We start from the raw sequence: 20,511 nt of genomic DNA, 5'->3' as shown, positions 1-20,511 counted from the left end.
CGCCAAAATTATTTCGGAGATTACGTCATTTAAACAAAACAAACAAGGTCTATGCTGGTCAATCCCCCCACCTTGCCCAGCAGTGTGGCACAGCGACCCGCGTGCGTTTATGTGTGTGGAGTCGTCGCCGCGTACGTAATTGCCACCGCGAAGAGGTACAAAATGAATTATCGCCATCTGGCCACACTCCCCAGCCTCTCGCTCTGTGCCAGGCACCCTGCGAGTGCATTTGCTTAATGAATTGCCTCTTCGTCAGCCAGATAGTCAGCAGGGGGGGGGGGTACGGCAAAAATTATATAAAATAAACTTAATTGTAACTCTGTGGATGACACTTTCTGTTTCAGGTAAACAACAACAACAACAGAAGAAAAAAGAAAACTTTTCTCTCCCCACCCCCCAAAAAAACTTTTGACTTTAACTCAGGTGCGTCGTCATTAATCACTACGATTTAGTGGTGGTGACGCGATTGCAAACTTTCTCTTTGGCGACGTGGAAAAAAAACCCTACGGTAGCCTGCCAGGATGAGTTATGGAACGCTGGAGCCACCTGCACACCCTAATTGGGATTGGGGGGGGGGGGTGTTGGGGACGGTGGTCAGAGAACCCCTTGGGATGCCACTGAGGACGAAATAACCTTTCTGTGTGATGCAAAGTGGATGCCGTTTGACAGAATATGTCTGCGCTTTGCCACGAGAAAAAAAAAATAAGGAAATCTAAAAGAGGAGCTGGCAAGCCACGCTCACCGGCCTGGTGAAGTTTCGTACCAAACAGCCCGATGGACGACAGGGCATGGGAAGGTCTTCATCCAGCAGTGAGTGGATTAGTGAAGGGATAATGAGAAATAAAAAGGTTTATAGTTACACTTATCATTGTGGTATCTGGGTGGAGTGGTGGTGCAGTGGTTAGCGCACTGTGGTATACGCCCTGCAACCTAAGCCTGATTCCTAGCCTAACCACGGCTAACATCAGTGATCATTGATATCTGAGCCGTTCCTGAGCAACTGCTTCGTTTTCACCAACCTGCACTCGCCAAAGTGGTGAAGTATGATCTTCATTTGAAGCTTTCGTGACTGCAGGAATCCAAACTCTTTGGTTATTTCGGTAAAGGTAGAAATTTTTTTTATTTTGTCTTATTTTTCTACCTACGTGACTTTACCGAAAGAACCAAAGAGTTTGGTGAAGTATGGTCAAACAACTCGCATAATGGTAATAAAAAAACACCCATGGTGTGGGCAGGCCTTCGCCAAACAGTGAATGGACGAAGGGCTGTAAATATTATTTATTGGTGTTATTCATTGTGGTTGCATTAAGCATGAATGATTTATTAATGGTATCTGTCAGTCTAAATGATCAATTTCCACTTGTCAAATGATTTTTTTTTATATCTGCTGCTTTATATACCACGTATTGTGCCGCACAGTTGGTTCCCGATATTGACATCAATATCAAAGTTATAAAAAGGACAGCATCAGCAGTCTCTCACAGTCAATGCAAATATACCAAAAGGTCTACGTGTGTGTATATATATCTCCACAACATTCCTACGGCAAAATCACCACGAATGTGCCCGCTATTGTTAGATCTCGGAAACTAAGCGGTATTTGAGCCTGGATAGTGCGTGGGCCAACATGCACGCCAGGTTGCCAATGCACGGTTGGTTACGTACGGTGCGAAAGAGGTGCAACGTACATAAATACAGAGGTGGTTGCGGTGCTAAATGTTGGGCAGCCAGGGGACAGTGCAGCACCATCAATTGTTGTCACTGTGATTCTGTGCTTCCACGTCTGTGGTGCCCACGTTCCGCAACACATCATCATCATCGTGAAGTACGCTCCAATATTTCCCACGATCCACTCCGCCCCCATCCAGAAATTGTTATTTTTTTAACGACTGCACTCCAATGTCGATGGAATGAATTGAGTCGCACAAAGATAGAGAATAAAAACCACTCCAAATTAGATAAATTCACAAACACAATCGGAACAGCAATTGTTTTTTTAAGCACCTAAAAATGCCTTCCAATTGAGCTTTGAATAAAACAGCAATGTGAGAACCGAGGAGTGAAAGTTCAGTTCGCACTTTATTTGTCACTTTGGGAGTTTGAAGGAAGGCTCACTAATGTCTTGTTTTCATAGTCTCCCGGGCATGGTGGGTTAAGGCTGCTGCATAATTAATCAACCGCACCGTGTTCAAGACCATCCATTCCCCCCTACCACACGCACCCCCACCGATCTTCTTTGTCACCTCACAGGTAGGGGAACAAACAAGGCAACGGAAAGTCATTTGTAACTGTCAGGCGCACAGGCAGGGGGCTCCGAAAGGATATGTTTATGCTGGGAGCCTCTGAAACCACCAATCAGCCTTCAGGACACCTCCACGATGTTTTTTTTCAGGTCAAACCGAACAGAACCTGGACCTGGGGGGGGGGGGGCGGGTGGAGCAAAGGGTGTTGTATGCCTCCAAAAATGTTCTTGCCGAATTAAATTATTTTAAAAAAGTACATTTATATTTTAGTAATTGCCCTTTGTCAATCCACTGCTGGATGTCGGCTTCCCCATGCCGTTGCAGTCATGGGGGTGGTCAATGCAAGTTGGTGAAGCGGGGAGAGGTGGACACAGAACCGGTTCTGACGCAAGTGGCCACTGACGTTCGCCCTAGCGAGAAACATAACTCAGGTCGCCAAGTTCATAGCAGAGGTCGCAACCGGGTGCCCGATACCCGTACCCTTCCCGATACCCGGCTACCCGTACCCGGTCAGGTACGGGTACAGGTACCCGTTTGCGACCCTGGTGCGGCCGGGTACGGGTAGGCCGTGAGTCACTGGTGAGTAACCGTCTGTCACTCATTTCGGGTAGGGTACGGGTACGGGTAGGGAACGGGTACCCGTACCCGGCCGGGTACCCATACGGGTACCCATTTGCGACCCTGGTGCGGCCGGGTACGGGTACGGGTAAGGAATCAAAACCAGTTTGCGACCTCTGGTTCATAGTGAAGTTCGCTAACCACTACATACAACTGCTCCAACCGTTATCAAATTACAATGCTTCTTTTTAAACGTATATACATGTAAACTTACGAATATGACGTTATTGCCACAGAAATACAGAATATTTACCACTGGGCTAAGGGTCACAAAGAGAAAACCGCAGAAAACGACACCACCCCATGGGACCCAAACGTTAAAGTTGGACCCACATCTTAAACAGAGGATCCTTGCCTATACCATCCGGCAGTTCACCAGCATTTATTAACGCAATCCTGACTCTCCTGATGAGACGCTGTATGTTGAAACCAGTTCAGAGGTTGCTTGTTTTGAACCATTACTGCTGAAATTATGCACTCCCTGGAGGCCATGCGGTTGACGGGAAGGGTACACAAATACTTGAAATTTTTACGTGGAGGGACACGTGATCATCATCATGATCCATTGGCAAAGATCCCGTAGGTGTCCACTACACATTCTTTCTTTTGTTTCCACTTTCCTCTGTCTTGTACCAATATGCTCAAGTCGTGCCATATCTTTCTGGCACCAACCTCTTATGTCGTTTGTTAATTTTGTGACCACCCCATTGGTTATTTCTACTTAGAATATGTACAATTGTTATAGAAAAGGAGCACTGGTCCTGTAAGAATGTATGCTTCAAGACATTGACTGTGTCAAAACGAGTGTAACGCCTCTTCATGCAGCAGCTCATGTGACGCGTGTTCTGTGCGATGTTGTGCGAATGACGAATTGGCATATTCTGTTTACGTGACAACCCTTACTAGTTGGCTGTGTCGGGTGGTGGCAGGTTTTAACGACACATTTATATGTTTACGTGATCTCACCCAAAAAAAACTCTATTACGAGTAAAGTCATGTAGGTAAAAAAAATGAAATTAAAATGAATAAAAATAAAATGATAAAAATCACGACGTTTCGGAGGCAACACAAGTCTCCGTCATCAGGTGGGACCGTCACAGCCAGATTTGCTGTATCACTTGGACCGGCACAGCCACATTTGCTGTATCAAGTGAGGCGCACTTGATACAGCAAATCTGGCTGTGATGGTCCCACCTGATGACGGAGACTTGTGTTGCCTCCGAAACGTCGTGATTTTTATTATTTTATTTTTATTAATTTTAATTTCATTTTTTTTTACCTACGTGACTTTACCGAAAAAACTAAGAGTATGAATCCTTGCAGTCACGAAAGCTTCAAATCTAGAATCTATTCCGAGTAACGATTTTGTAGAGTTGCAGATAAAAAATCCTCCCACAGTTGTTACTGGACACTGGCAGACAAATACCCCAGGATAAAATGGTAGTGTGTATGAATGTGTTGCTGTGTTTGCTTTGCCAAAAAAAACTAAACGCTTGAAAGTCATCAACATTCTTTAGCTTCAAGGTGAAAAGGAAAGTTGCGCGAATACCTCTACGGCTAAGAAACAGAGCTTCGCTGTCTGCCAAGTGTGCAGTGGCTCCCTCTGCTGATCATTCATTTCATTTACGAATGATGGGACCTCGTGATAAAAAAAAAATTATTTGCCAATCCACTGGTGGATGAAGGCATCCCCACACCGTGTCAGTCGTCGAGGTTGTTTGACCATACTTCACCACAGCTGGGCAGTGCGGCTTGGTTTGGGGGCATGGGGAAAGGAACTGATTCACGAGAGCCGGTTCGTAGCGTTGCGCGTAATTCACCGCGCCATCGCCCCCCCCCCCCCCAGCACCATGGGATAAAACACCAACATTAAAAAATATATTTTATACAGATTCCTAATATACAAGAATGTAAACAAGTGGAACCCAATGTTTCATTTGCAATTGTGTTTTATTTTCAGCCTTGAAAGAAAATGAAAACCAACACACTTTTTTTGTTAGGTATAAATGGTAAAGTAAAAATGATATTGGCACGAAACATCCTCACCCATGTATGTCCTAATGTGCCCCCCTCAACACCTGCATTAACAGTTTCTAATGGGCAGAGAATTGTCATGATTATACAATGACTTTTCAGATAAAACCCTGTAACTAAATTAACATTCTAAAAGTAGTCTGTGTAAATGCATTGAAGATCTTGACTTAAAGCTTTCGTGCCTGCAGGAATTTATATTCTTTGGGCCTTTCGGTAAAGTCACGTAGATAGGTTATCAGGATGACGACCGCTTGTGTTGCGATCGAAACGTCATAGTTTTTTGTTATTTTTTTGGAACCTATGTACGTGACTTTAACGAAAGACCCAAAGAATATGCATTGAAGATGCCTAAAAACAGCTGCAAAAAAATACACCTCGTTACACTAAACCCACAATACGCTGTGCCTATAGATAAAATTTGCAAGCTACACAGAGAAAATAAAGTCTTTGCCTTGAACTGCGATTAGGCCACTAAAACTACAGTCAAAGATAGCATTACATTCCAACACTACAATGAAGCAGATTGTAAATGAGAAAGCCGAAACCTAATGTCATGTTCATTCTGTCATTTCGTTGGGGTTTCCGCCCATAAAAATGGGAATTCAAACAGCAATGCGAGCTGATTTTACTCAAATGGCGAGGAGGAATCATTTACGGTGTCCAATAAAATGATTACACGTCATCCTGACCACACAGGTTACACAGTGCAACCTCGTAGTCCCCCTTGGTGTCACTCTGCAACGAAAAAAACCCACAATTAATTCATTTAAAAAATACCAATTTTAGGCTTTTAAAATGCTATCTTACATGAATCCACCACAGTAAACACAGCCATAGGCCGTACACTGCAATCACTGATGCAAAACAATACAGTCTGGCCACAAAAAGGTCACGACTGACAACTCAAAATGGAAATCAATACTGACACATGACTAAAATTAGCTTTTAATTAAAATAAAGTATGCGCGGCTGGGCATTCCGACCCACACACAAGGCGCACACACACAGCTCACCGCGATGGCGGAGTAGAGGGACTTCTTGTATTTCTTCTTGAACTCGGTGCGAATGTGCAGCAGGTCAAGCTCACAGCGAGACACCATAATGTGAATCAGCATGTGGTCCTTGGTCCCCATACCCTGATGAATAAGAGGGCAAAAACGTATAAACTCTGCAAAGGTGAGCGCACGCGCGCACACACGCTCACTTGGACGAGCCATACCAGGCTCGCTATGAGGGCAAGTCTTTGTGCGTTGAGAGTGCGCGTTGCTGTGATAGAACAATTTTTTTTTGTGTTGCAAGTCATGTGTTAAATATGGAATAGATTCGAGAGAGTACGCTTGGTACCATTTTATGTACAAAATGTTACGGATTTTTATGTATTTATTTTGTGCGCATGTTAATGTGTGTATGCATAAAATATGAATAATGGCCTTTTAGAAAATATTGACGAGAATGCTATGATCAACAAAAAATACTATTTTTCTCATCGTTTAAGGATAAGGTTTATTTACATTGTGTCCATCGCTTAAAAATGGCAGATGAGATCAATATTCACTTCAAAATTTAGTTCAAACTAATTACAATCATCTAATATTTTACAAGCATGTTAGGAGCTGTCAACATATCACGAATAACGATGGAATGCAACGCATTTAAAATTAAGAGTGGCATTGAACAATTAAACAATGAGTGGCCAACTTACCTTGATATTTCAACACCATGCTATGCATTTGTTACATGGTGGATGTCAACATATAAACACGAATGCACGTAAACACAACTTATTGGAAATGTGTACACGTGAATAATCTGTATATTTCATACAAGTGCAGTGTTTTACCTTCATGGAATCGTTAAGTTTTTCAGCAAAGAATCCAGGCGTGTAATTGATGGCTTTGGCTATAAAACAGAAAGGAAAATATCACATGTTTTCTTAACATGCATGGCATGGTTACTACTAAAGGGGCAACGTTGCAATTTCCTGCTAACGCCACTGCTGGAAGAAGAGCCTCCACTAGATGTACCTCTAGAGGCACATCTCTCGACTCTAGAGTCTATAGAGTCTAGGGTGTGTATTTGACTTTCTCATCCACACTGGGCAGATGTTTTTAGAGCGTTTGGAGCACCCACACTTTACCCCAACAAACACGACTTCCTTATCGACTAACTGTGGTGTTCCCATTTACAGTGCTGGGTGGACAGAGGTGTGGGTACTTAAGGAACTCGCCCCTCATTTTAACTGCTGCGCCAGGAGATCCAATGAGCGACCTCTTGGATTGCAAGTCCTGTTTGCTAAACAATTTACCACGACAGCATCCCATTCATTCTACCTACGGAACATTTACGAACATCGCAGCAGAGCAAATAAACACCGCTCTGGCTCTATCGGTTCCAACAACTTCATTTACATACGTTACGGAGAGAGAGAGAGATCCTTACCAAGGGACACAAAAGCGTTGCGCAGATCACCTCCCACCTCCTTTTCAAAGCTCTCCACAATGCCGGCGGGGTAGTACGACTTGTAAGCCTCAAACACTGAAACGAGGTGGGAAAACATGACAATGGCAACACGCTACGTTTGCAACTTCAAATCCCCTGGTTGCTTTCACATGTGCTGCATTCTAAAATATTAACGAATGATCACATTTTACGAACGGACATTTTATTTTATTTTTATTCTCCATATACTTGACTTTCCCCTTGAAAGCCACAACTGAGTCTCGAGATTTCCTGAGCAAGAGGGGTCATACTTTGAGATGCTTAGCCAATTTAGTTGATCAACATTATTGAGCCCAAAAATACCACCATTAACTCGTGCAAGTAATTTTATTATTTATGAAATTATATGCCAATTCGTATTGTTAACGTGCCTATGGGTTCATAGGACGAATGAGCCAGATTAACTGAAAATATAAGAGGCAGGTGAGTGACAGTAAAAAGGAGAATAAAAGAATCACATTAAATCACAGGGGGCCACGTGGCGATGTGATGTGGTGCGGGGGTGGGGGGGGGGCAAATTGTTACACGCGTAGGTGACAACACTTAAAAATCAATACCGATAGATTGTCATACAAGGACAAAGATCCCCCAGATAGCCTCTAACAGACTGTTGGGGCAAGTGCTGTTAGCGAGCCCCTATGAAGGTCAGCACGGCACACGAGGGGGGGCAGCACCACGCCCGACCGCCTTTGTCTCTCTCGTGGCAATGTTTACACACCGCACCAGGTATTAATTTGAGGCCGAGTCGACCTAGGGGAGGCCCACGACTGGTTCAGATAATTGTCACTGGTGTTTGCCGTGAGCGGGAATCGAACTCGGGCCGCCGGGTTCATAGTGCAGCGTAGCGCTAACCGCTACACAACCGCATGCACATGCACACACGATGATTTCAGCATGAGCCACCTACCCCGGCCTGCACGGTCCAGGCTAGGTCTCAATACACAAGCCAGCTACTGACGAAGCCCTAAGCATTCATTTCATTAACATTGTGTCAAATGAAAGCACCTTTCTTCAGATGAGAGAAGCTCCGTTGGGACATGATGGTGATGAATTTTCCTACATCCGTTCCCTTTCTTTTAACGCCCGCTTCAAACAGCTCCTGCGCACACATATTCAGATGTCAACATGTAAACGGCGCGTGCGTGCGTGCGTTCGTCTCCGTCGTCTTCATTAAATACTTGCGCGTCCCTTGCATCAATTCTCTAGTTCACCGCTCTGTGTAATTTTCAAAAGTACGAGGATGAGATCCAAAGGTCAAGCAGATCCCGGAGATGTTAGCGTCCACTGTCCCGCCGTGTATGCGGAAACGTTTTTAATTTGTCCACGCACGAGAGAAAAAAACATGAGAGTGCTGCATAACGAGAAGACTGCAATGGGGAAATACACAATGCTGCTTCAACAGGCATTGCCACTTTACCCTGGCATCCTCGTCGACCAAGTCATGGTCCTTTGTTGAGTCTTCAACCCTGGCACCCTGCAGCAAAGATAATTCCACATTTAGTCATGCTTTTACATTGCAGTGGGGTTAACAACAATAAAAACAAATCAGCATCTTTGGTTTGATTTCGTTGAATTACACACTTCTAGAGCGAAAGTAGAGTGTGTCACATGGTACAATAAAGCACTGAGGACATTCAACTCTTCCGCTGAGTGATTAACACAGCTAACTCACTTTCGCCAGGGCCAGTACAAGTTTCTGGAAATCTCCAGAAGTGTCTTTAGCGATGTCTTGCATCATGTCCGATTTAAACTCTGCAAGAGACATACAACAGACCGTGAAATGACAAAAAAGAGTACTTGCAAGACAAAACTGCTTATTTGCTTTCCAATGCACGCATACAATTGAATTTGTGACGAATGCCTGCCACAGGCTGCAGTCATCTTGCTGGTGGAAAACGATGCACATCCACATCACAGTAAACACAGGCGACACTATTCCCCCTCTCCACCCTCGACCCATGTTTGTTTATTGCCCTGGTGCACTGCGGTCCTCATAAATGGTTTGTTGTGCGTGGGAGAACCCCCTCTGACTATATCACTTAATGCCCTTGATTCATTTGCCCACTTACCTCGGCACGCATTATCCCAACTCCAGCAAGGAGCATTACGGCATGTTTACCACTCTTTTTGAGCAGCAGCAGCAGCAGCAGCAGTAAGCGCAGATGCACTGAGCTGGTTTTGTTCCCAAATATAACGTCAGGGGAGCTTCGTGTTGAGACGAAGAATCTTAGATTTTTTTGGCAAGATAACGTACCATCTCCACACCGTCGTGCTGTACTGACATCTCAAAGAAATGCCCGATTTTAATTGGTGTGGCAACGAAAACTGTTTGGAGAAACCTTCAGGAGGCTACTGAATGAATACAATTGTTTACAAACAGTCTAACGATGCGTAATATGAATTGTTAATCTCAAGATACAATCGATGGAATTGCGCTTGATAAGATTCGCCGTGTTTCGACGAGTACATGTTGGATGTAACGGAGGCGTGACTTTCACCACAATGTCACAGTTCTGATCCTCGAATTGAATCGATCGAGGTCCTGAATCATGACAATTCATCAAAACACCGAGAGGGGATGGGAGTTGGGCGTTAAGGGGGTGCATTCAATACCATTTTTATTGTGTATGTTGCTGCACAGAGGGCAAGGCATTTCATTGTTATTCTGTGATTATATGCAGCGTGGTTCCCCATCTTCCCTAGCATGCACTGACCGGTGTGGTGAAGTATGGTCAAATAACACCCTGAAAATCTGCATCGCAAATCCAGAAATCTTTCGGCTGTGCGTGTGAATAAATATTCCTCCGCCTTGTTCAGAAAACACACAGTCCTACTTGTGTACCGGTCACCCTCATGGAGTGCATCGCGGGAAAACGATGGATTGCTGATGAGCCATCACGAGAGCGAAACATGCATCTGGGTCTCCCATGCTCCAGACTGGCTATTACCTGTTCAGAAAACCTACCAAGTAACATGTACGCTTTTCCCTTGAATATACTGTACGTGTTATAAATCTCACCGAAGCAGCAATATAATGTATTGCTAAACACAGCACGGTATTTATATGCATCGGTCTAATCAGCCAAAGAAAAATGGACTATTTTTTCTGTCCATGTCCTTTATATTTATAAGTTATATATAATGTTCTAAATAAACATATTATTATACATTAATATATATAAAATCGGCTAAGCTTCAATGTTTAATTCGCCTCTGACAATGTCCAAGGTACTGCGCGATGAGCGACGTGCGTACGTATTTAATGGGTTCCGCACCGCTCACTTCACTCACCGGACTTGTAGGCGACTGCCATGCTTCTCAGCCGCAGGTTATCGCGGGTGACGAGCATCTCGATCAGACATTCTTCGTCCGTTCCCAGCCCCTGCGACGTTCAACAATTTCAAGCCATCACTCACTCTTTGGGCGTATGACCAACGTTCCTAATGACGATAAGGATTTCAAATAGCGGTAATGTGATTTACGATTGTGGTTTTTTTTTTAAATACTCTTCACTTTCTGGAAATTACACGAAGACAAAGAGCCTCGTACGGCGTGCGCAGACGATTGGGGCAAGTGATGTTAGCAAGCACCTGTTTTGGCCACCCCTTTGCAAGAGGGCAACTTGTGTGGCCAGGACTGCACAGCGATAGAACCACAAACACAACACTAAAAGGTATTTTAATAAATGCTTATGTAAAAAAAACTACGGTATAGCAATCAGTGAAAATATATTACAAATCATTGTCTTCCAGAGTTGCGCTTGATTTCAAATATGAGGCCGTAGGTTATTGTTATTTATACGTTTACAGAACAATTATTTCTAAACACAAGCAATTTTTGTATCGCTATATGCCAGTGTCTGGCACTGTTGTTTTGAGCAATTTTTTTTTATAAATAACTAAGTGCCAAGACACATAATGCAATATTTACATCTTCATATAGCATCTAAGATGTTTCAAATGGCCGATATTAGTATAACAGCATCATTTCATTTTGTATATTCAAAAATATTCGTTATTAGGGCTATGCGAAGTGATAGTAAATTGAGGGTCTACTTGAAATGCAAATTATTCAAACATTAGTTTAAGGCTCATTCACAAGTGCAATGGGTAATGAGAACCAAATCTTTCCAGCTTTTGACACGTGGCGTAACGAGTTTGAACGAACTGAGTGGCCTTTTTTAAAATACATTTTTATTCACCCGCACTCGGATGACATTATTAGTTCATTTTGAAGTATTGGTGATCGCTCTCCAGAACAAGTGGGGCCGATATGTATGTATGTTGAACTTCTTTCGCACCGTACGTAGCCATCCATGCTAATCGAAGGTGTGGGGGAAGAACAACACACTAAAGCAGTTCTAAAGAATGAGTTTTCAATCCAGATTTAAAAGTGTAAAGCTCTAGTGGCTTCCTAATATCAGAAGAATGTTCAGATGGCCGCATAATTGCATCTGAAAATGCGCAATGCAGTGACCGTCTTTGTTCGATGGTTAGCCAAAAGCCACTGCGAGGCTGACCGGAGTTTGCGTGATGGTTTATGCTCCTTGACGAGATCAGCAAGGTAGTGTGGTTCATTTGTGGCAAGCGATTTGTGTGCGATGAATGCGACCATAAAGATGAGTCGTTCGGGAACCAGAAGCCATTGCAGCATGTGTGCATGTGCAGCGAGCGGGGCCCTCGGTCTCCACCTGCAAGGACTGCCGGATGATGTGTGCATCATAGATGGCTGGAGTCATGAGCAGTCCAAGGATGACTGTCTCCAGGTGTCCGGAGAGGGCACCCTTCAGGTCCGTCGCAAGGTCCTGCGGAAAACAATAGAATGAAGCGGCAGTCGGGAGCTCCGCTCTATGTCAGCGTAAAAGGCGAATGTAAAAGTGAAAGGTCTGCAATCCTATGTTAACGTGAAGACTGCGCACGTAGGATTACTGTTATATAAGTTAATGCTCATGTCTGTGCGCTGCCATTTGCTTAAAGGATTGTCTCGCAAAATTAGTGTAATAGGTTTATACGGTGGGTAAAGATAAAGGTGCAGCCCTGCAAATGCTTGCTCGTGCCATTGTAGGCAAAAGGACGTACACTAATGTGCTCTACATGGTAAGTGGCCTACCCTTCGACGCTGGTGAGACGTCTTGGAAAAGCTGGGGGTAACTACACTTCACCACACGCTGATCGACCAACCGGTGTGCACCCATTTATACTGCTGGCTTGACAGAGATGAGGTGGGGGGGGGTGTAAGAAACTTGCACCATTGTTTCTAGTGCCGTGCCAGGAGGTCAAATCAACCGGGTGACCTCTGGATTGCAGGTCCAATCTGCTAACCATTACACCATGGTCGCTACGTCAACAAACTAAAGTCTGATTGCATTGTCTTTTCATTTATAATATGAAAAATTGTCATGCAAAAAAAGTGTCAAGTACAATGGACATAATTCGATAAATTGCAAGAGAAATATTACAGATTTTCAACATACAATCTCCAAATTGGCAAAAGCAATGTTGGTGATTGACAATTGTGTTGACAAACATTGGAAGATAATTTTTTCTGCAATCAAGTAAATGAGATCCCCTCTGGTGTCTTACCACTCGCTCACTGCCATTGTCCTTATAATTCAATTTTATGTTTTCGATTTGTTGTTGTTCATTATTACAAAAAGATCCACCTTTAAAAATGCCGATGACGTACTGTATACACAGCAGTATGGAAAGAATATATTACAATGCAAATGCAGATGTAAACCCTCAAATGTTGTATTCCCAAGCCTTGTCTTTACTATAACGGTAAACCCCAGGGCTTAATTTCTCATGGAATATTTTCTGGGGGCCACCAAACCCACAACCCCTGGGACCTCACTCACCCCCCTCCCCATATAAGGGGATAGGGGATATTTTTTTTCAGAGCTCAGCCCCAGACAACTCTGTCTGAAATTAAGCGCTGGGAAACCTATACAGCACCTTGGAGGTGGCGTTCTTGTAAGACTTGATGACTTCTTGGCGCTGGGTATTTGTGCGATTGGTCAGGATGCTGGTAATGGTCTTTTCATCCACACCTGCAACACCATCACATCACTTTACATCACCACAGCCAATCGAAATAGTAAATTACGTAAAAATGTGTTGTTTAATTCGAGTCACAGTTATGTAGGATTCATTTTAATAATGACAATGTTTTATATGCAAGAGCATCCGTGAATGTAATGCAACGTATTATTGACGGCTACGGAGCGAAACTGGGCTTGGGCAGGAAATTGGTGATAGAACCGCAGCCAAGAGAGAGGTACATGCCCCGAGGGGATGACCATCGTGGGAATGAACCAATCACATCAAGCCCATGTGCAGGAGTGAGATGGGTTGTGGTCTCACAGGATAATGAGGGATGGGTGGCGATGGTATGGGGAGACCTTTAACTTGGCGCCCAGTAAATGCGCAGAGTACACGTGTGGTTGGAACCGTTGGGCTCAACGTTGACCCCCGGCGTTCCACGTTTACTGGGTGATATCTGTATTTATTAAAGGGGCATCACGGTGGCGAGATGTAATCTTCCTCGCCTGGTATGCAGGAGGTCGGGGGGTCGATCTCGACCCTGACGCCTGCTGTATATTTAGAGCGTGCGTGTCTCTCTCTCCCCGTGGTCGCGTGATTTTTTTTCTCTGAGTCCCCCGGTTTCCCTCTCCACGTTAAGAATCAACATGCATTGATATTATTTACATTATTTTGGTACTATAAATGTCCAAATGTTAGGCGACTTTGTTGAGCTATCATTTGTGGCCAGGTTGCTTCTGAAAAATAAATGAATACCTCAGCGGGCTTTGCCTGGTAGGATGTGGATGGTTCAGTGTTGTATTTGTGTGTGCTGTTTGGGAGATTTGTTTACCTTTCTTGTATTTTGCACTACTATCATGTGTTTGTCCTGTTTGTGGTTGTAACGTTCTTACCCTCCCCGACTGGACATCTGTGAAAAATATCTTTATAGCTGATCGGATTTCTCCAGTATAAGTAAATATTCTGATTCTGATATAGACCATCACTGATGATGATGATAATGACACAGACCAGTGGCTTTCAACCTTTTTGGGCAACTTTGACCTTTGTTGAATTTCGTTTCAACCCAGTACCCACTTGCCTCACAACAACATGGTTCTGAGAAATAAATGTGTGAAAAGTTAACATAAATATTTTAACCAATTGTCCATTTTGTGAGGTTTCCTAACTAGCTAGTAACTGTAAGCAAATACAAAAAAATCAACGGACGCTCTGCATGTGTGACGTCATTTGTTCGCACTCGTTTGGTTACTCTTGGCAACCTGCCATTCTTGGCGATTAGTGAGTTTAGAAAGGTCCTTGACATCATTCCAGGTTACAATGTGGCTTTAAATGTTATCGGAGTTATTTTACGTTGCCAGATTCATACGTGAGTATTCACCAGGCGACTCTGGCGTATGATATAATTTCACACATTAAAAAAATATATAACTTCACGCACCCCCTGGAACATTGCCACGTACCCCCCAGGGGTCCCGCATACTCCCAGGTGAGAACCCCCTGACATAGACAACACACGTATCCTCTACAGATCGAAAGAGAGGAGTCACCTTTGGTGGTGATGGCTTTTTGCAGAGCAGCAGCATCATTGTTGGCATTGAAGTTGGGGTAGGGCCTCACTGTTGGCCCATAGACATAGGGCAGGTAGCAGGATCCAGAGCACTGCTGCATTGGGGAGACAATCAGCGTTAAAACACCCAAAGATTGGAATACATATACACAAACATCCCATTGGAGTGAAGCGAATACAGTGCCGCTATATAAATCGTAATATAAATAGCATACTGTAATATAGTGAGGTACTTTGTTATATAAATTGTGGATTGTGGCATCACAGGACGGTGAGGAATGGCAACAGCGTAGGCAAGCCATCATCCAGTAGTGGTTACACATAATGGCAGATTATGATAAATGAGTTAACTAGGCTGTATTCTAGACAGTGCCGGATTAAGCTAGTGCATGGCCTGTAGCATATGTTATTAAGGAGCCCTAAAAAAAACATAAATATTAAAACACAATTTTTTTACTTGCATAGTAAAGTAATTGTATTTTTTCATTTGCTATACAGCCAGATAATTACGACAAATCGCTAACCTTAAACACCCAGTCGTTCATAAACGTTGAAGGCAGTATAGTACTATGGTAATAGAGCAAGTGCGGAATCACTGAACCGGAATTGATAGCTTGAAAGCATTTAGCGCGGGGCCCTTGAAAGTGCGATGCCCGTAGCATATGCTACTTGCACTACTAGGATAATCCAGCACTGATACTAGATTGAATTACATTCGTGCTGTTGTTCAAGCTACCATCGGTAATAAAGTCTAAATCTTTAACACACTAGTAATTAGTAAGTCAAATTTACACGTAAACTTTTAAGGTGTTGAATACGACTTAAAACTTTCGTGACTGCATGAATTCATATTCTTTGGTTCCTTCGGTAAAGTCACGTAGATAGCAAAATATTATTTTAAATATTTATTAACTTTATTTTTATAATTATTTTTCTATCTACGTAACTTTACCGAAAGAACCAAAGAATGTGTTGAATATGTCAGAAAATATTGTGTGAGCAGGAATGAGGTTTAGCATTGCACGTGGGTGTATTTGTTTTGTTGTTGTGTGTTCTTCCAGTAAACATGCAACGTTGTTGGATTAATGTTGGTCCAAGGTTTGCACGATTACTGGGTTTATACTCCCAGACACTAGAGGGCATTAGAGCACCTCGTTTCAGTCCGAAAAATGCAGCTTCGGGCGCTTTGCCACTCCGGTACTTGACGTGAATAGGGCTTTGCAAAGAAGGGAAACATTGTGACGAATGCAGTGCCTCTAGTGGCTGCAGGGATCACGTCGACCAATTGCACATTTAAGTTTAACCAACGGGAATACCATTTGTGCACAATCACTGAACAACGTATATATGGTAAAAAGTTTTTGTTTGGTAATGCTTACTGGCGCATGGCTGATTTCAAAGTGAACTCTGGTTAACACTTCTGCAAGCTATGTATGTATATAACAAGGTGCATATACCAGACACTTACGGAATTCATAATTTAGCCCAATACATTTCAGCTGCTCATAAGTAAAACATTTAAAAAATCAGACCATTGTCATTCCATTGCCATAAGAAGGCCTCTCCATGCCATGTCAGTTACGGGGCGTGTATGTTGTGTGACCGAACTTCATGCTGCCTCGTGCAGGTTGAGAAATTTCGCGGCCACTAGTGGCTGCAGGGGTCACGCACGTGAAATAATCACATCGATTTTCACATACGCGAGTAGATGCATTCATTAATAGCGAGCTTAAGAATCAATATTAATCTATTATCATTTTAAGCTTCTCGCAGTAATTTTGGGTGGGTCTTGATGTACCCAATAATCCGTCAAAATCGTTTGAACCATATACACTCTATCGCCTTACTCTTCAACATTGGGAGCCAGATACACCAGTTCGAAAGAAATGAGAGGTTAAAGGCGACGGCTTTAAAACGGTTTACAGTTTTAGTAGCTCAAAAACCCCTCCAGGCTCAACTAAATTGTTGCTCAGGGAGGAGCAGGGTCCGCCTAGAAGCACTGCCCCTATCGACCCAAATCCCTGCTCCCTCAACCGCACCCACATAGATGTAGCTCTCCTCACCCTCCTCTACCGCATCACCATCCACTCCCACCGCATCACCCTCCACTCCCACCCCACCCAACTCCCACCGCACTACCCCCTCTCCGTAGCCCTCCACACCATCCTCTCTACTTCCATCGTACCACGCACACTGACTGCCACCACCAACTCACACCATCCAGTGCAAATAATGTACATGTCTCCATTCCTTTGACCCATTGTGAAACTTGCCTGTTGACTCATCTTGACTGTTGAGTAATCTGAGAGAGAGGAGAAAACGGCGATGAGATCATGTTACATACATTACACAAACAAATAAGAATATGTTTTACCTGTACATTATTAATAAGATTGCTCTTTTATTGCCTGGTGTTCGAACAATTTTTAACAAGGTTCTTTTTTTTCAATTACCAACCATTAATTGTTTAAGGTGGGACTGGATACTTAGACCGGTCGCAACAAACAGAAGGCAGGCAACTGTTTCTAAATGTTTAATGTAGCTCATTACGGATGCCCACAGGGTTGGGCTGTGGTGAATGCATGAACACGCATTCCTTAAACTAATGACGAGTAGCTGCCACTTCAGCTCCCATTACTTTCAAAACAAAAATGAAATCACTTTAACCACAATGTTTCCTAATCCATTCACACCCACTCTCTATAACAGGTTAACAGCATCATTACTCAGAGAAACAACAAAAAAACTGATATGCAAAACACGTATTAACACATGTATACAAGATGGGGAGCTATCTGAAAACTATATGCCATGTCACCTCAAGTTCAATTGAGCATAAGGCTTAAATATCATTTAGCAGTTTTTCATATATTTCTTTATTTACAAATTAGATTTAAACTGTATTATTATTATTTATTTTACCATGCCTTTTACTCAGGAAAGCCTCACAAAGTTTTAGGACATTTATTCATGTTCGGCTGATTTTTATTAAAGAGTGTGTGGCACATTGGAGTAGATGGGAGCACCCATAGAAATCCTATTCACGTGAAAGAATATGACTCAGAGTTCTGCACAGATAGATTCAATCATCCAAAGCTGTACTCGCATCTTCCAACTAACTTTCTGACTATTTTCACATTCTCTTCCCTGATATCTCCCCGCGCATTGCTTTCACGTGTTATCGTTCATGATTTGAACAGTCGAAGGAGCTGCAGCCCAATCATTGAGAAGATCAACAGCCCCGATGTTGTTTTATACGAGAGTCTCTAATCAGAGGTCGCAAACGGGTTTTGATTCCTTACCCGTACCCGTACCCGGCCGCACCAGGGTCGCAAACGGGTACCCGGACCCTACCCGATACCCGGCTACCCGTACCCGGCCGGGTATCGGGTACAGGTACCCGATTGCGACCTCTGGGATGACGCCATGTTGCAGGCGCGGGTGGGTTGATTCTAGGAACTTGAATTGTGAGAAGAGACAAGACGTTGGGAAATGAGTGACAAATGGTGACTCACCAGTGACTCACGGCCTACCCGTACCCGTACCCGGCCGCACCAGGGTCGCAAACGGCTACCCGTACCCGGCCAGGTACTGGTAGCCGGGTATCGGGTAGGGTACGGGTATCGGGTACCCGGTTGCGACCTCTGGTCTCTATTCATTGCGGGTGGGGCACAACGGGTGCGGTGCAGCCTCGTCGGGTTATTGGCTGTCACCGTGTTGCGTTAGCCGATGCCTTTTCATTACTGGTTTGGTGAAAACTAACCAGAGCCCTTTGCGTGGGTTGGAGATGAATCACATTTTGCTCGGCAGTTGAGATTTAAGAAGCCCCACCTTTACCAATGCACCGTAGTGCGAACGAATGGATCATTCCAACAAGACTGGTCTGCACCGGTGTTTTTTTTATTTCTCCGCACACAATCAAACATTCACAAATACGTATGTGGATTTGAATGCATCTAAGTGCATTGCGTGCCTTTGTACTGGTACTGTGATATGTCTGGAAATGGTATATCACGTTCAGATTTGCAGAGCTTGTGGAGTGATACCAGTAGTTTCTTACAATTTCATTGTTGGTCTTTTGAACATTCCTAACAATTATTAATGTGCTAACTCAGTCTTTTAATACAAACTCGAGAGGCAACATTTCATCTTAATGTTCCATATTCCAAATCACGTTTTGACATTAAAAGAATCTGACTGGCATATGGACAAATGCATTAATTATCATGTCAGCATGTGCATTCTAACTCCAGCTTACATCACTTATGACAATTTGTAAAACGTTACCACAGCAAAAATGTAATGCATTTATACACTCATCGAATGAGTTGCTAAACTTGAACACATTTTGAATAAGCATGCATCTCCCAATTTTCTAATGGGTGTCAGGGGTGAAACTATATGAAGTAAAACAAAAATGTAACATCTAGACGAAACGATACACATTTACAAATTGTAATGTTTCTGCATAAGGACACGTTCAGAGTTTTAAAAATATATCCTGTTATTTAAAAAAAATACCGATACTTTTTTTCTTTTAGGGTAAAAAATTTAGCATGTCGTATCTTCCTGTACAGTTTATTTTTGTTAAAACATTGCATTTTTACAGCTTTGTGTAAAATGCGTACTTTATTTAAAAATTAAGCACATAAACAATGGTTGAGGTGTTGCTTCAAGGTATACGCAAATATCTTGAAGAATTTAGCAAAACATCTGCAATGGAGATGTGTTTATGTGTAACACCGATCCGGGCGCCAATGTGTTGCACCCACAAAAGTCCCAAGCGTTCTACTCACCGAGGTTAGCTCAGCCGAAGAGTGGACGGACAAGTTGAGGGTTCGCTCGACTGACAGATGCAGCCACGTAAGCCCTGTTTTTATTTGGTATCAGGTCATGTGGAGCCCGCGGCATGCCTGAACGTCAGCTGATCAGGGGGCTGCCATGGTGACAGCCAATGGAAAGCTGCAAGGTGTCCACATTTGACTTACCTGTTCACTTTTTTTCGCCACTGCTATGTCGCAATTCTTTTTTCTAGGTGTGGCCTTGCAGACAAGATTTTTTTTAAACAAAATGGTCTCACGTCATCGTAAATATACCTTTCCTGGGGAGAAAAAAAAACGAACAGAAAAAACCAGACACATTATTACAACTATCATATAAGGTTTTTGGGGTTAGATCGTAAATATTTACGCGATTTTAATACAGGTTTTTTGGATTAGATCGCGTAAATATAATAGATAATATTGGTCGCGAAAGTCTAAGTGTTAAACTGATTATCACAACTATGTCATACTAATTTTATGTAACTGTAATATTTTTAAAATGTGCATGCTGCAATGTTAAATTACATGGTTCTATGCAAGCGTATTTAGCTTAAACCAACATTTTCTATATGTATTAAATACATCTGAAAAAAACATTTAAACTATTGTGTGTGTCTTCTTGTTTCTTTCGGTAAAGTCACGTAGAAGGGAAGTAATAAAATAATAAAAATAAAACATAATAA

General features: G+C 43.0%; 1 protein-coding gene across 1 annotated transcript; it reads right to left on the bottom strand.

Moving 5' to 3' along the window:
* Positions 1-4,792: 4,792 nt before the first annotated feature.
* Positions 4,793-19,920, bottom strand: LOC133346608 (annexin A2-like). Its single transcript, XM_061558295.1, has 13 exons — positions 19,802-19,920; positions 17,279-17,307; positions 14,986-15,100; positions 13,349-13,443; positions 12,085-12,198; positions 10,686-10,776; positions 9,067-9,146; positions 8,812-8,868; positions 8,400-8,493; positions 7,335-7,430; positions 6,736-6,794; positions 5,909-6,031; positions 4,793-5,630 (listed from the first exon to the last, which is right to left on the bottom strand). Exons 2-13 carry the CDS (start codon positions 17,288-17,290, stop codon positions 5,568-5,570), a joined length of 999 nt encoding a protein of 332 aa, XP_061414279.1. The 5' UTR covers positions 17,291-17,307; positions 19,802-19,920; the 3' UTR covers positions 4,793-5,567.
* Between the last annotated feature and the right edge of the window lie 591 nt (positions 19,921-20,511).

Source organism: Lethenteron reissneri, chromosome 24 (genome assembly GCF_015708825.2).
Source record: "Lethenteron reissneri isolate LAM-NWPU_2019-01 chromosome 24, ASM1570882v1, whole genome shotgun sequence".
In the NCBI taxonomy this organism is placed as follows: domain Eukaryota; kingdom Metazoa; phylum Chordata; class Hyperoartia; order Petromyzontiformes; family Petromyzontidae; genus Lethenteron; species Lethenteron reissneri.
Note: the sequence above shows the minus strand (reverse complement) of the source record. Positions and strands in the feature narration are given on the sequence as shown.